General features: G+C 40.6%; 1 protein-coding gene across 7 annotated transcripts in view; it reads right to left on the reverse strand.

Annotated features, from left to right (window-relative positions):
* SPNS2 (sphingolipid transporter 2) overlaps window positions 1-16,965 on the reverse strand; it is a 117,647-nt gene that overhangs the window by 60,958 nt on the left and 39,724 nt on the right. For all 7 annotated transcript variants that reach the window (XR_004309305.1, XR_001558964.2, XR_004309304.1 and 4 more), the window contains exons 3-7: window positions 15,462-15,598; window positions 4,146-4,297; window positions 1,980-2,046; window positions 710-852; window positions 336-488 (exon numbers count right to left, since the gene is read on the reverse strand). Coding sequence is in view for 1 of the 7 variants with exons in the window: in XM_015880552.2 (XP_015736038.1) it covers window positions 336-488; window positions 710-852; window positions 1,980-2,046; window positions 4,146-4,297; window positions 15,462-15,598 (652 nt within the window). In the remaining 6 variants the exon portion in view is untranslated. The remainder of the gene's footprint in view (window positions 1-335; window positions 489-709; window positions 853-1,979; window positions 2,047-4,145; window positions 4,298-15,461; window positions 15,599-16,965) is intronic.

The following is a 16,965-nucleotide window of genomic DNA, read 5'->3' on the forward strand; positions in this document are numbered from 1 at the left end:
CTCCAGAAAATAGCGTGGGTCTTAGAAAACCTCATCCTCTCAGCCCTACACCCATCTCCTAAGCCAAAAACAGCTGTCTCTTCTACTTCTGTACTACAGCCTGGGAACTGGGACTGAGCTGAGGTCATCACTTCTCCTTTGGTTTGACTTCATGCAATGAAGAAAAGAAGAGAAATAAAACTCAGTTTACAAACCCAGCATTTCCTATCATTGTTGCAAGGATCTACAGGAAATTACAGACATTCTAGTAACTTGACTCCATGAGAATTGCCTATTTCCTCCGGTAAATAAGCCCTTAACTCCTCCCCTTTTAAAGCAGTGTGTATGAATCTCACCTATCTTTGGTGCCACAGGGCTGGGAGCTGCATGTCTCTGCTGTCTTCTGCACAACTTGTGCTCTGTGAAGGTAGAGAGGGATCCACATGCCAAGTGCTCCGGTGGCAAAGGAAACAGCTGAGGTGGCCAATGATGAGAACACATAGCTGCGGCTGTGGGGACACAAAGCAAAACCATCACTTCCTCCCCGTTCATGTTATTTAAGATTACTATCTGGATAAATCACCAGAATAAGTAATATAGAAATATTGATAAATTAACCATTAGCACTTTTTGTAGTCCTTTCATACTGTCTGACAATACCAGAAAGTATAATAATAAATATAGTAATAAAGCAGTAGAGGCAAAGCATGCTTTAGCAGAGTGCTCTTACTTTCTAATCAGTGCCTTCATGTCTCTTAGCCATGAGCTTCGAGCCTTCAGCTGTCCCCCAAGTTGTTCAACATTTCCTCTTTTAGCAGCAGGTACAAATATCAAGATGAGTGTGCCTGTTATCATTCCTAAGAGTGGAGATACCTGCAAGAAAGAAACAGGGAATTAGCACAGGAAGCCAGCAGTGTCTGCTCTGACTAGTGGGTAAGAAACAGATTACATTAGTTTCATTTCAGCACCCCAGTTCATTACAGCCAGTCAGAATCTGTGCACACACTGAGGCATCTGTTCCCTTCATTTCTCCCTGTCATTCCCTGGACTCTCTTATCGCACTCTGCAAGCATGAAGCTTTGAGAATACTGTGATTAAGGTCATTAACATACCAGCATTCTGAATGATGTTTAACTTTTTGGAAACATGCTCCCAGATAGGCTAAGAGACCAAATAATTTATGGGAGAAATTAGAAGCCTTTTCAGGTCAATAAGGCCAACGGTAAGATTTCTGGGTGTGGAAAGCATGTTGGCCATGAAAATCCTTGCTTGACATACATCTCTTACCACATTCTTCCACCCTGCAATGGTTTCACATTATCAGGCAACTTCATCTTCATGAAGTGCCAAAGTCAGAGAATGCAACTCAATGGGGCACATGCCACCCAAACTGCCAAAGGTCAGAGAACAGTTTTGTTGGGCCACTTCCTGTCAGCTCTTTCAAGACATCTTTTTGTGCAGGATCTGTTTGTGAGTATGCGATAGGAGCATATTATCTTTTCAACACATTTATCAAGGTCCCAAGAGGTTAAAACAGAAGGAAACTGACTGTCTCAGGGCAGAAAAACAGGCGGAAATTGGAACAAAGTGTTTTTTCCTCAAAGCAGGAAGCCATTCTCAGAGTTTCTTGACAGCAGTGGACTGAAAGACTGTGGAGTTGATTTCAGGCCAATGCCTCATCTCCCCATCCCCATTAAGAAATCATGGCCAATTAATAATAGAGCGATTGGAAAATTCTTGCTCCCAAGTGGGGAGAAAAACAAGTACAACCAACCAAAACCACAAACCTTCCTCACTTGCTTAGAAAATACATCTACTGTGCACTTAGTATCCACAGATGTAATCTCCCATCCTTTACCATCTATGTGCAATAGCAGTATAAACAAAAGGTTGAGGACTCGTGTGATAGAACTCTTCCTAACACAGATTAATTGATACAACTGTTATTAAGATGTTATCAAAAGTATATTAAGAGTTAATAAATCTCTCTATGAACTTACCCGCAGTGCCCAGTGCCAGTCTCCAGCAACCTGCTTCACACTTGATCCAGTGATGTATCCCAGGCCACTGTAAGTAATACAGAGAAAAGAGTTGGTGAGAGTTTTAAAGGAATACCACAGTCATGGTTGTTCTTAAAAAGAGACAAAAACAGTCACAGCCAATTGCATTTGCTAGTCTTTCTTCTGCTGCAGGAAGGGACAGAGGGAATATAACTCTTCTCAGCACACTCAGTCTAAAAAAGGCTGAAATCTCATGGAAATTTGGACACTAATCTCAAGTTCACAACTTTCAATCCCCTCAGAAAGGCTCAAAAAGAATTTATTTCATAATTCAATTTGTACATCACGCCTTTCTGTGCACTAATATGAATACTTACAATTTTACATTCAGGCTTTCAGTTAAGAAGTGCCCTTCACGACACATCATATTCTAACGTGATTTTTTTTTCTTGTCATTTAATAGCACTTGGTGCAAATTACCCATGAAGAAAGCATTTTTTATACGCTTAGAAGAAAAGCCAAGAGGAATATGCAAAATAGTCAGATGGGAGAAAATCAGATCAGTCTGAAGATAAAGGAACAAGAGAACCTTTAGCTCCATGCTAAGAATGATGCTGTAGTAACAGAAGGTGGCTTCATAAAAGGCTGGGTAGAGGTGAATGAAACCAAGTTTCTCTCAAATTCAACAGAAGAAAATGGATATTCTTTCAAAACTGCTGCATCTGTTGCTGTGACTGCCTTGGCTAAAAGTTTCTAGGATGACAGAAAGGCAGATGTCAGCAATCACATGCCTTTACTGAACAGTCCACGGAGTTTTGGAAGTTGCCATCTATAATGCATCCAAAACTGCTCTATTTACAGAAATCAAACCATTCACCAAAATCAAACCATGAATCCAAGCCTCCATTGGATATTTGGAGCTTAATAGATGAATATTTGTTACTTCTTGCCAGCCACAGTTCACTGGATTCTCGATGTAAATATTTGGCATCCCTGGTATTTCCCTACTTAGGAAAATATTCTTTTCATCAGTTAATGACTTGGCTATCTCTTTTTCCTCAAGAACAAAAGGATGTTTATGAGTTTTATCACAAGACTAATTGCTCTGACTTGTAAATGCACCACCCTCAATAAATTTTTCCCTGAACTGATGGGATTAAACCATCGCCCAGGTTTTCCTTACTGGAAATGAACATGTGAGGCCAGGAAGATGTTCACCTCTGGGAACTGAGCTGCAAACAGTGTGAAACCACTCTGTCTCCAAACCTCACCATAACCAGCCAGCCATTATTTAAAAAATAAATTAAAATCACAGAATCCCTGCTGTCCCAACAATCAGATACTGCATCGGGCTGATAAGGGAACTCAATTGAAAGAAAGCATCAGAGGAAATAATTACTTCAAATCTGAGCTTGTCTGTGGCTTCATCAGGCATCTATGGTCTTGGCTATGCTCCGCTGCTCTGCACAGAAGTGTGAACAATCACTACGTTTTCTCTTTTCAGCCTTTTCCATACTAGATTGAAGAATTTCTCTTAATCACTGTTTCAGTGTTTCAGCACAAAAATTGACTGGCCGCTGCTATTACAACTACCAGGACTGGCACAGTCACACTTTACAAACTCAGACAGGCCAAATTCAAGGCTGTGCACAATTTGAGCTTAAACTAAGATAGCTTGTGTTAATGAAGCCTATTCCTCTTGAAATCTCCGATATTTAGATCTTCACACAGAAGCATGTATCTATTTGCTCACATTTGAAAACACAGTCCAATGTCTTACGAGATCAGATTTCACAGTCACCTGAAAGATGGAGCCCTAGAACTCAGATGAACTGAAGCAACAATTCAGAACAAATATGATTTTATTCAAATTTGTAGCTTAGTTTATTAATGTTCCAGGAAAGTCAGCTAAAATATTTTCTTTCCATTTCCACCTAATTGCTGTAAAAAAAAAATTACTTCCCACTAATTTCCAAAAGTCACACATGAATAAGTAACAAGGATAGAAATGGAATCAAATGCCACTAATTAGTCATGGCTGATAATACTTTCCTGTCTAAGCCATTCCAACCAAAGACAGAACTGCCATCATTTCTGGCAACAGAAGATTTCTGTGAGCTAACTTTGAATCAGAAACGGGTGAAAAAAAAGCATCGTGTCACTTACCTGCCAAGAGGAATTGCAAAATAGAAAACAGATAGCATGAGGGTCCTGGTGTTTTTGTTGAACAGGTCTCCTATGATGGTTGGAGCGATAGTTGAGTAACTTGCTTCACCAATGCCGACCAAGCCCCGTGAGAGCACAAGAAGCCAGAAATACTGAAAAGAGGAAATAAAACACCTTAGAATGTCACTCGTCGTATTCTTGAATTCAGGACAGAGAGCAGTGAAAGTTGCCCAATTGCGGAGATAGAGGCCCATGCAATTGGAAAGCAAAACACCTGTACATGTTTATTGTATAGAAACTCAGATTCTTTTCAGTTGTCTCTTACTGAGAAGGAAAGGGATTATATTTTTTTGTGAAGATTTACAAGCGTGAAACAAAAGCAGCAATAATACACAGTTGTCCCATCACACTCAACATTTTAAGATATTCTAAGACAGGAAGACTCTCAGTCTGTTTTCAGGATGTTAAGACTAAGTGCCAGCAACACTGCCCAGACAGAGGAAGATGTGGGGAGGCAGCTGAGTATAACAAATCCTGCTTCTGGGCTCCGGAACAAGCAATACCTGTAAGCACAGCCACAGCCTCCCAACATACCAGGGCACAAGTTAAAACCAGTGAGATTCTGGAGCCTCTTCAAAGCTGTGAAGGAGTTGAACCTGCCATACCCCAAACTCTTGAATTTTTCTTCGATTAGAAGCTATGGAATGAGGGAGGATTTCCAAAGGTGCTAAGCACCACTCTCTCCACTTTCCTTGTGAAATGCATAAATCCTCCCCTCGCAGCAGGAAGACAGACTAAGCCAGCTCTGAACACTTCTAAGAAACCTCAGGTTACAATCCAAGCTGAGCTGCATGCAGTTATGAAGAGATAAGACAGGAGCTTTCCCTGAACAACCTGAGCACTGGAGCATCACCACGCTCAGCATTTAATGCCAGCAGGTGAAAGATTCAGCATCACACGAGGCAGCTGAGCAGGCTCCAAAACCATTAAGCTGCCCAAAGAATTATTTGCTCTTTCAGGTAAATGATAACCCGTCAGAACAAGGGGAGGGACTTTGTGTTCAGTACAACACAGTCTTTTTTTAATGGACAAAAAAGAACTGCTCATCTTATAGAATTTTCTTTGTGGTCTGTCGCCTCCCTACAGCCAACACTTCTGTAAAGTGCAGGGTTCTGATTTTCAAGCCATCCTCTTATGAGATACTTGCAATTTTCTGTGTGCTGCTGTTTGGTGGCATAGGGCACAATATTTTTATGCTGATTTTGTGCCTTATGGCAAAATCTGAGCCAGAACACAGGGCTTTCATTCACAAATATGCAAAATGTCACCCTAACACCAAGATGCACCTCGGTCATAAAGCACATCAACATTTACTACTGACATATTTTCATTGAAAAATGTCTCTCCATGATTCCTACAGCCACATAAAACCAATTATTTGGAGTACTTTCCTCTTCCTCTTCTTCTGACGCAGATTTTGCACTGATACCCATTTTCTCAGTGCGTGCAAGTTCCTTGTTTGCTGGTAGGGCGTTCGCAGCTCCGTTGCTATTCACATTACCTCCCATAGGCAGCACGGACGTAACAGATACACGTGGGTGTATGCAGAAAAGGCATGTGTGACTCAAGCTTTTCAGTTTGTGCCAGTTGCCCATTGCTAAACCGCTGCACGTTACTGCAGAAATATGCTGACAATGATACGTGCACAGGTACCCAATGGCTTTGGATTGAGCAGTGGTATTTATAACATGCTGAAGGACTTAGTCATGGAGAATTAATAAGTAGGGGGATCTGGCAGCTGCTTTTGATTTCTTAAGAGGTTCAGACCTGGATCACAAGCTCCTCTCCCCTTGTTCCTCCTTCATTCTTCCTCTTTGGCTTATCCCATGCTCATGTACTCCAAAAACCTTAACTATTCTCTGAGCAGATATCCAAATTACAGTCATGAAATTCTGACTTCAGATTGCAATGAAAGCAATCCTATAAAAGGAAAATCTACATGAAGACATGGATGTTATCTCCACTCTGAGTTTAGATATCTATGGTTATATAAATGGATAATTTGGGTGTAATGATGAGGTACAACATTAAAAATGTAAAATGATATCAGGGAATTATAAACTATCAGTTCTGTGGTGTGTCTTTTTTAGAGTGCTGTAAGATTACAAAGCCAATGCTTCTTCTTATCTCACTGGAAGATCTCTGGATTTTGGCCTAGCACACATGTGCTTGGTACTTATACAACAAAATCATGCGGTAATTCATTTTGGTAAGCTAAAGCCCTCAGTATTCCATCTCCAATAAGTCAGACAAACTTAAGTTCTGTCATCTCTGAGCAAGGATAGCTGAGTATCTCCTGAAGTGCTCCTTTCAAAGATACTCCTTCCCATGTTTTCACATAGGAAAAGCAAATACAAACAAAAAAGCAACTCCTAAATTCTTACACTGCTACTCATTTGAGCCACTGCCATACCACAAACCACTCAGAAACTGATCCCAAAACCAGCATGTATGCAACATAAACAATTGCTATTTTGTGTGTGTGTATTTATAGACCCATACACCCAAACACGTTTCTCTCTCTTTTTGTATGTGAATATTACAACTGCCGCAAACAAATGTGAACATCAGGTATTACTCACACAGGAAGCTCTGTTCTCCATAGCTGGGGAAGGACACTTCTACTATTTCCTCTGCATTACAGTTTCCCCCCCACGCTTTACCTTCTTTGCTTACCCCACTACTCTCAGCAATTTAGTGAGACAAAAAGGGCTGACACCAGCCAAATTCTTCTCCACATTATCTGCCCTCAAGAGCAGCACAGGCAGCTGAGACAGGGCACCACTGACTGAATTTCACTGTTCCCCAAGCAGAAATTGGTATATACTGAAGAACCTCATTCCTTTCTGCATTACTTTGGAGCTCTCCTGTAATTTGTTCATCTGAGCAAACGCTTCTTACTCAGGCATGAAAACTGAAGAAGTCTTTGCTTTCGGCACCTGTGCTTATTCCATTTCCATAGGTTAAGATCAGCAGCCTTGAGACTTCAGTGCCTTTTTCTCTAAGTCAGTGCTAGCAAATAAAGGTTTTGAAACATAATTGTCACATCTAACAATTTATTTATGCTTTTTCTTTGGACAGAGTTCCTAATTACACATTCATCCTAATTGTACAGACCGCTGAGTGAGTAATATGTATATATATAGTCTAAATGCAGTGTTAGCTTCTCTTTTTTATATATTTTTAATTAGTTAACAAAAGAAATTAAGCCACACTTCTCTAAAAGATTAACCATGAGTGATAAACCGATAATCTGCCAAATATGTGAACAACTCGGAACCACCAGATTTACCATCTAAAGAATCACATGATCCTTAAGCTTAGTTTACAATGTATTAGCATTTGTATGTGAAGCAGCTTGTAAAGACCTCATAAAACTAGCTGAGTACGTGCTTCATTCAGATTAGGGACACGAGGACCAGTAAAATCACACAGATAAAGCCAACCTAGTGCAAATTACTGCTATGAATGCACAAAGCCATGTTTGGAACTGATGCTGCTGATCTAAATGAAGGCTCCACCTTGCAGCTACTGCATCTGCATCTATAATCTTCTCCTACGCAGGGATACTGAGCGAACCTCCTACAGATTCTACATCTGAGTTCTTTAATGCCTTTGCAACATGAAATTCCATTTTTGAACTGCATAGGCTTGCAATATGTTTTTAATTATTATATAAATATAATGCAACAAGCAAGGGTTCAGGATTTGCATCCTTGCAAATAAGACATACATAAGGAAAGCCTTCCATGCTGCCATAAGAAGCCTCTCTAGGCAACCTGTTCCTATATTTCACCATCTTCACTGTAAAAATGTTTCTTCTTATGTTTAAATGGACTTTTCCATAGTTTGTGCCCATTGCCTCATCTTTTCACTGGGCATCACAGAGAAGGGTCTGCTCCATCCTTACTGCCTCCTATAAGATATTGATACACACTGATAAGACCACCTCAGAACCTTTTCTCCTCTGTATCTGAGCCCATATGACATCTTGAAAAGGTTTATAACAACATTTAGCTTTACACTCTCTCCACCTGCAGGGCAAGATAAACCTGGGAGGCCAGGCAGCCCCATCTTCATTTATTCCTGATTGCTGGTGCTTTACATCCTATTCAGCATTTCTCACTGCAGCTCTGAGTTGGATTGAGTCTTTGATAAAATGCTCTGAAAGTAAAGCAACACAGCAGGCAGAGCCTCCCCTGGGAGCCACGCATTCCTCAGCGCTGTTTGATAGCACAGGAAAAAACAGCAAGAATTTGCAAAGCTGCTTTCTAAAGGAAGAAGGTTCATCAAAGCCTTGTAAAGTAGCTATTATGCACAGTAATAAAGGTCCTCTAGGGCTTTGCAAACACGATTTCAAGAGCATACACTATCTCACGTTCAAACCAAAATTGTTCTTGAGGCTCTTCTGTTTTCTCCTTGAGTAACATTTACTTCAGCCAAGCTTGCTGCAAGAAGGACCCTCCAGTACTTAAAAGTCTGACACTGAAATCCCTAGTACCTCTGCACAACTCAAAGTTTGACCAATCAGTTTAACACTGGTGTAAAGGACAATGCTCATTATACAGCACATTAGACAGGGAGCACTAATAACAGAGCACGGCTCCTGAGGAAGAATGCCATGTTAGCAAAGGTAAGCAGTCCACATCCATGGGGATTAGCTTCCAAAGCAGATCTGATTCTTTCACAGTGTCAAACACTTCAGAACTTCAGCTCTTTTTAGGTACACCCAGCAGTCTTTCAGTCCTCAGCTCTGAGCACCTTACCTTTGAACAACTTCCTATTGTGGGAATTCAGCTGGTATTCAGAGTCCACAAGGAAGACAACAGACACTCCAGCAAGGAGAAAGAGAACTAAACACACACTGAAATATAGAACTGAACAAGGGGAATTAAGCAAAGTCCACTCACTTCTTTTTTTTTTTTAACTGTCTCTCATATTTATTAATGGCTTCAGTTCTCCCACGCAGCCTGTTCAAGCATGCTTAATTGAATGTGGAGGGTTTTATTTGGAAATGTACTTGAGATGCTGGCTGATTAAAGTGTCCTTATTTTACGAGATTTGTATTATTATTTAGTATGTAAAAATAACCAATAAAGACTATAAGATATTCCTTTTCCCCTTCTCATGCCATGCAATCAGAAACTAAAGTGTTTAACAACTGGATACCTACAGGTAGGCTCTAAAGTGAAACACCTAATTAAGCACCCTGGAGAAAAACAAAAACAAAACCACCCTGAAAGTAGCAAGACTCCCACAGTGCTTCCCAGAGCCAGCAGGGAGCTGCCACATGCTCCGTGGATATAAAAATCAGGGCCAAGATTTTCTTTGCTAATTACAAAGTTTGAGCATGAAATTTTCTTTCCTGCATTAAAATTGCAGTATGTGAAACCCAACTTTCCATTACTGCCCTCCCTTTGGACTTGTTGCAGTCTTGAAAGACTTCTCTGTAACTTTCCAGGTAGAAAAAAAATAGAGTAAGCTCGAATCCCATTCTCTATCCAATTAAGTAATGTAATTACAAGACACTGGGTGATGAAGCATCGCCGCCAGGTCCTGACAATAGCCTCAGTTTAAGACAAAGCTGGATTTCAGCTTTACTAATTGGAAGCCTTTTTATCTGATTGACCTGCCTGTGGTAAAAACATTACATGACACTCAAATGCTGGGATTTGCATTCTTCTCAATTAAGTTTCTTGGTCATTAATACTGCATTAAAGACAGAAGCCTGGAATGTGTTTGGAAGGAATGTAACAGATCAGCTTGCTTATGCACTAGAACACCAACCAGTGGAGTGCTGCATGCACAGCTTCCTACAAAGCAAACCTCAAACAGAAAGGTTGATATTTCCAAATACATCACAGACATCATAAAGAGCCCCATGTTGCCAGTGCTAGCTGGAACAATGAGTTAGAGCACCTCTTTTCATCCTTGCGGATCTGGTGTCAGACACAAAAAGAGGAGCCTGTCACATTTCAGATGGCTGAATAGCGGTCATTTATCCATCTTACAAATCCATTGCACACAGATTGGCCAGAATACATCTTCCAAAACTGTTCCCCTGAGAAACTCCAGCAGTTCTGGGTCAGAAGCAAACTGGTTTTGTCCCAGGACTGTGGTGTGAGACATACTTAACAGGCACCTGCAGCAAATATCTCTAGCATCAGCCATTATCACCACACGCCTTGGGTTTGCAATAGTGGAAAAGATGCAAAGCTCTCGAGACAGAGATTTTCTAGTATCAGCAGCTGGAATATCACCCAGAATACAGAAAAGTAAAGATATTCACAAGCAGAAGGAGCTGCCACAGGATGAGTCACAAGCAAAGATTGAATCCAGGCAACCCAGCAGTAAACAAACACCAGAATGTTCAGAACAGTAAGTTATGGGCATTGGAGCACAACTCTAACAACATCTTTACCTTCTGTGACACCTACAGAAACACAAGCGATCTAACCACATTAACCTGGTGGGCTGCTGGGGCTCAGAGATGTTTTGCTTTTGGTTTGGATCAATTTTTAAGAAGAAATTTAGTGAAACTCAACAGCTGGGTCTGATTCTTGGAGAGCAGAACACTGCGTTCCTCTCCCTGAGGCAACTGCAGAAAGTACCATTTTTCAGCACCCTTTGATAAAAGCATCAGTCAACCAACTGAGCTTCCACACACAGATACTGCTATTAACTACATGTATTTTCAAGAGCAGAATGATTTTTGATAAGTCAATCAAGGATATATTGTGATGGAATAACTCAAGGTTTAAATCAAATTACCTCAAGCAACGTTGCAGCCCCAGCATTTTTACCTGTCCTGTCTGTGACACTGACTCAAAGCACATTTTACTTTGCACACGATTGAAGTTTAATATTCCAGCAAGGCAAACCTTGCAGGCAACTCTGCTGAAAAACCACTGGACTCATTCCAAACTCTGTAGAGAATTTTGGTTCTTGCTTTCTTTTTTCACACTTCCCTGGCTTGCTGACTCAATCAAGATCCAGAAGCACAAAGTACTGTGAGAAGGGCTGACCTCACGGTATGTTTGGACTATATCTGAGATCTCATTTTTAGCATCTGATTTCCAGAGAAAAGAATTTCTCCTATCTACTTTTCATCTTATTCATGATCTTTGCAGTTGTTGCATTGCTTCTTGAAGCATTATCAATTGGCAAGGTTTTGTCATGCTGTAGCTTCATCCCATTCCCTAAAGAAAGGCTATTTGACAAAATGACAATCCCATTTAACTACATTAAATGCATTTGTACGTTATGTCACTGTCTTCTCCTGAGACTGCGTCAGTTGGGCTCAGACATGATGATCAGTGCCATTCCTGGGGATTTCCCACTCAAAACCAATTACATGGCTCTGAGATTAGTAGTCCAATTCACTGTTATCTGAATTGCAAATCCACTGTTTTGTGTAGCATTCAAAAGTCACGCATTTCAAAAGATAAGTCAACACTTCAAAAAGCCGACTGAGCACCTGGTGGTTGTCTCACCCTGATGGGCAGCTCCCCTTCACCATGCTGCTCTCCACTGCCCCTCCTCGAAGAAAGAAAGGAATAAAATGTGATGGAAAAGGGCTCAAGTGTTGAGATAAGGACAGGCAGATTACTCATTACTTACTGTCACAAGCAAAACAGATTCAATATAGAGAGATTAGTATAAGTAATATAATGTCCTTTTTTCAGCCTTGACACATGACCCGGGAGGCCACAAAGTCTGATACACAGGGCTTCAGCACGTACTGCTGGCTAACTGCAATTCCATACTGGGCTATTTGCTTCCTCTTTTAGAGATAAATCAAAAGAAGAGGAAAAGAGGAAAGCAGCAGTAGATAGACCTATCCCGAGTAACTTGCAGGGGGTACAATAAGAAGGCTGCATCACGTCAGCTATCTCAAGATCTAAACAGAAATATTTACCAAAGAACTGAAGGATTCAACATTCCCTGTTTACCTTGTTATTCTCTGCTTTTTCATTTCCAAACTTGTTCCCATCCGCAGTTCTGATGTCTCCTAGCAAACCCACATTACCACAGCCTGGTTTTGTTGATTATTAGGTATGCTTGTTCTCTCAACCTAGTGGAGCCAAACTACTTAGCAGGGCACTTTGCTCACCCGTTAAATAGCATCCCTTTTATGCTGAAGTATCCTTTACTCATTCACGTGGGAAATACCCATATTTCACAAGGCCAGGAGAACAGTCTGCAATTTTCCACCTTTGAGCTCTTTCTTGCTTTAAGAAGCCGGTGTCTGCCTGCAAGGGAGAAGGCTGCTGATCCCTCAGAACTCTGTGCTTTGAGGGGCAGGAAGGTGAGCACCAAAGCCAAGGTTTAATCCAAGATAGATTTCTGGAGAAAGAGGTCAACTGTCAGAACAGCAGCATTATGACTAATAGATGTGGATATCCACATAGCCAGACACAGACTCTCAGCACTCAGCCTCATCACTCCAAATAGCCAAATGGCCACGTGTAAAGCTGTTCAGAACAAGAGAAATCATGCAACTGGGTCTATGTATTTTTTCCCAGTGACATTCTGGGCTATAAAGCAGCTCCAGATGATCAGCCATAACACATCAATTGGGCGTTATACTCATCCAAGTGCTATCTGGAGAAAAAGCTGATCACTCACTCAAAGCAGAGTTCATATTGATACAGAAGGAGGCAGATCAGTGTTCAGCTTCTTGCATGGATGGAAATTCATCTCAGTGAAGCAACTCCATGAAGGCTGTACACTCAGTGTATTTATTTGTGCCGTGACTCTTCCTGATTTATTACAGAGCATGAACCACAAATCCCAAAGTACTTGCCAAAAACCAGATGCACGCCAGGAGCCACAAACTACAACAAAATGGTTTTGTGGGTAAAAGTACCGACATTCATATACATGCAGGTGGAGAACTAATTAATAGGAATGCATTAAGGAAAGTAAGTTCTAAGCAGGTGTTAAGCACTTACAAACTACAAATTAAGATAAATGGATGATTTATTGAAATTTCTACAAATGGAGTTAATCTAGAGATCTAAATATGTACTAATTTAAAATAATTTTGAATTCATGAACAAACTTGTTAATGACGTTTAGGAAGAGCTAAATAACATTATGGAGGAGAAACGTACAAGTAGCAAAGTGCAGGAAGACTCTCCTTATTTTTCTGCAGTGAGGTGGTACACAAATGCAAACTGGCTGATCACAGAATGTAACAGAACAAACATGAATCTCTCAATATCACCCCAGTCGTGTTACTTCTGATGATCTTTCTTTTGGTACACCAGGAATCAATGCACTGTTGTTTTCAGTAACCACCATCTCCTGTACACTCTGGAACTATCTTTACATTTTAAGCTGATTTTTTTCCTTCTATGACAACCTATTATCTGATGGAGGCTGAGTTTCATTCTTCAATTTGACATTCATTAGTCCTGTTAAAGTGCCAAGATCCTTGGTAATAAATAATGAAGGATATTTAATAAGTGTTACAAACTGTAATGCAGTTCTCTCAGCAAATACACATCTACATAACATTTGGAGCCAGTTTGATGCTTTATCTAACAGCATTAAGTCACTATCTTAATCCAAACTACATTAAATAGCATTTTGATAGAAATCCAGATAAAGTATTTCATTGAGTCCCATTCTTTTTCTTCAGATCAAAAGATATCTCTCTGAGGTAGTTTCTCTTCCCATGTTCTTTTCTTGTCATGTGGGTATTTCTTTATTGCATAATTCGCATCAACAGGTTTGTTTGTTTTTTTCATATTGCAGCTCATAGCATTTTTCCCTGACAAACACACAAAATAACCTTTAAAAATAGAAAAATAAGGAAAGAAAAAAATGTTGAGAGAAAAGCCAGTGTTTCACTCCTAAAATGATTTCTTAGAAGGCAAAGATCAGGAAAACTGCCCAGTTAGCCACTGCATAAAGAAAAAGGCTGCATCTGCTTTCCTTTTCTGATGAATGTTTCAGGAATTCACCTTCTTCAGTGTGACATGGCTTCCCAGTTAGAGATCAGACCTCCAATAAAGATACGGAGGTGAGAGGGATGCTATGTGAAGCTGGGATTATGCTTATCACCTCGTTCATCTGCCACAGCCACTGGGTGGAGAACAATTCATACAGCAGCTGCAAAACATACCGTAATCTCCTGGACTCAATAACAAGGAGTTGGGACTGGGATCTCTGGTTAAATACAACATTATTCTGGAAGAGAATTTGTAACTCTCCTATTTCTAACGACAGGACTAGATCCGTTATAGAGAGACTGCTGAGAGCCTGAGCATGTTTGTAACAGGAGAAGTGCAGCTGGTTTTGCCTCTTCTTTGGGCTACAATCACAGCTAAATTTGAAGAACGTTATGGAAAGAAAGTTAAAAAAAAAAAACAAAACCAAAACAATGTAAATACGTGCCTCATTGTTGCTAGGAGATGGTTTTTCTCTAGAAAGGATTCTTGGATAATTGTAAACCAGAGCCAGAATTGGAGTTAAGGGTTCCTACATTTGGCTGTGTACATCTTTTCTTTAGAAACTCAGCAACAATCTGACATGAAAGCCAGACAGACACGTGAGTGCCACTGCCTGTTTTAGGTGGAAATTTTCTGTTTTTAGAAACTACAGAGCATGTGTGTGGGCAGGAAAGAGCAGGGAGGAGAAGCTTAGGATGTCATTCTTTAGGCGTGACCCAAATGCTACAATCTGTGGAACGCAGATGGACAGAAAGGGTGAGGAAAGTCCCTGCCTCCCTTGGGGAAATCACCCGGGTGATACCAGGAGCTGATTTGGCTCCAGGAATGTTGCCACCTCCCACAATTCAACCATCTCTATAATATGATTTAATAAGGGGATATTCTTCCTCAGAAAATGCCAGGTAATTGTTTCTTCCAAGAGCCTCTGATAGGCAAAGAAATAAACAGGATGAGGAGTCTTCAAAAGTTCCCAACTAACTCCAGCGACTTCTGTCATGATATCAGAAGGCAACAGAACCGCCCTATAGCCATGGACAAGTCTGTTTTAATAGTCTTTTAAAGTTCCTTTAGGATCTCCCTGAAAGCAAAGCCCTTATGTCAACAGAAGGTGATGCTTCAGCGTACTTTCACCTTTTATTTTTATGGATGTGTAAGATCAAAGATCTCACAGTTAAGAAAGAAGTTACACAGGTCACACTTGACCCCCAGGTAGTCAGATAATGCAACATACTGCGTGTTTTTAAGGGTACATTGTCCGGCTATTCAGTGCACCCTGCAGCCTTTGCAAAGATCTTACCTGCTCAGTGATGAAGGAGCTTGAAAAAGTGACAGCTGACCAAAAGAAGATCCCGCAGCTGAGAATGATCTTCCTGTTGAAACGGTCACCAAGGTAACCAAAGATCGGCGCTGCCACCATGAAGCTACAGATGAAAACTGCAAAGGGGAGAAAAACGAAAGAAACATTTAATAAACATCAGGCCAAGAACATGGAAACTAATTCTCTGCAAACCAAATCCTCCAGAGAGCAGTTCCATTTAATTGGATGTGCTGCAGCCCTGGCTTGCAAAGTCGTGCAGTCTGATAGGATTGCAGCAGTTGGTGTTTCCTTAATCAAACAGTTTTTTTCGTTCCCAGAGAAACTTCAGACCAGTGAAGTTGTGCTACATCTAAAAGCATGAACAAAATCAGGGCAGAATAAATGAAGAGCTTTTGCCCAAACATCATTTAGAAGGTGAAGGCTGGAAGGAATTCTAAACAGAAAGGAAACTATAGGGCCCTTGTTGGCTCTTGCAGCAGAAAGAGAGAAACAGACCACAAAAACTGAAGATCATTAATCTGTTCTATCATTTTCTAATGGCAACCATGAAACTGTTAATATTACTGAGGCACCAGCCCTGCAGTCAGACAGAAAACTCCAGTCTCTTTATTCACCAGCACTGAACTTGTATTTAAACCCATCACCAAGTAACAATTTCACTAACAGAAATAGTTTACAAAGCCCTAACAGGCCAGGGATGTCCAGCACAAAGATTACAGGTTTCCCTTTCCCCCATGTATCCCCTCAGAACTACAAAGCATTAATTCAGGACCTTCTGGCATGCAGGAATGAGCCTCCTGGTAGAATATCCTTCTTGACTTCAAAGTTCACTCCTCCAGCCAACATCATGAGACATGGACACCTAGAGACCCAGCTTTGGTCAGATAGTTTGGGCCCACATTGGGCAGTTCCACTTCTACCACTGCCTAACTTAATTCATTAGATGTTAAAGGGTGGGAGGAAATAAGAAGAGAAAGGGCAAGAGAAAGATGCACACTCCTTTGACTGGATCGTGTGTATAAAACCAAAGTAGTTAAGACACAAATAATGAATTTTTCATAGATAGTGATGCACGACAGCCCAAAAACACATAGAATGCTAAACTATGATATGATCTACATCTCTTCTTCTTTAATACATTAAGATGTCAAAGCTGCTTTACAAATTCTATGCATCCATTTGCATATATTTTGTAAACCATACAACTGTGTGTATATCAACTTTGTACTGCGATGTTTATGGTGGGAATTACAGATTTACTTTTTAGTTTCTTACATTTACAGTTAAATAAATAAATAAGCATTAGGATACAAAGAAGAAGTATGTGCAGCATTCTGTCACACCCATTTCCACAGTATTGCTGCAGACAGTCTTGCTGTTTAGCTAGCACAAAGTCTGGCTTACAAACCTCAGCCCTGCGAGGCAATAATTGCACTGGCCCCAGTCCAATTGGGCACTTAAGCACATGCTTATATTAAGCACT

Source organism: Coturnix japonica, chromosome 19, assembly GCF_001577835.2.
Source record: "Coturnix japonica isolate 7356 chromosome 19, Coturnix japonica 2.1, whole genome shotgun sequence".
NCBI classification, from domain to species: Eukaryota; Metazoa; Chordata; class Aves; order Galliformes; family Phasianidae; genus Coturnix; species Coturnix japonica.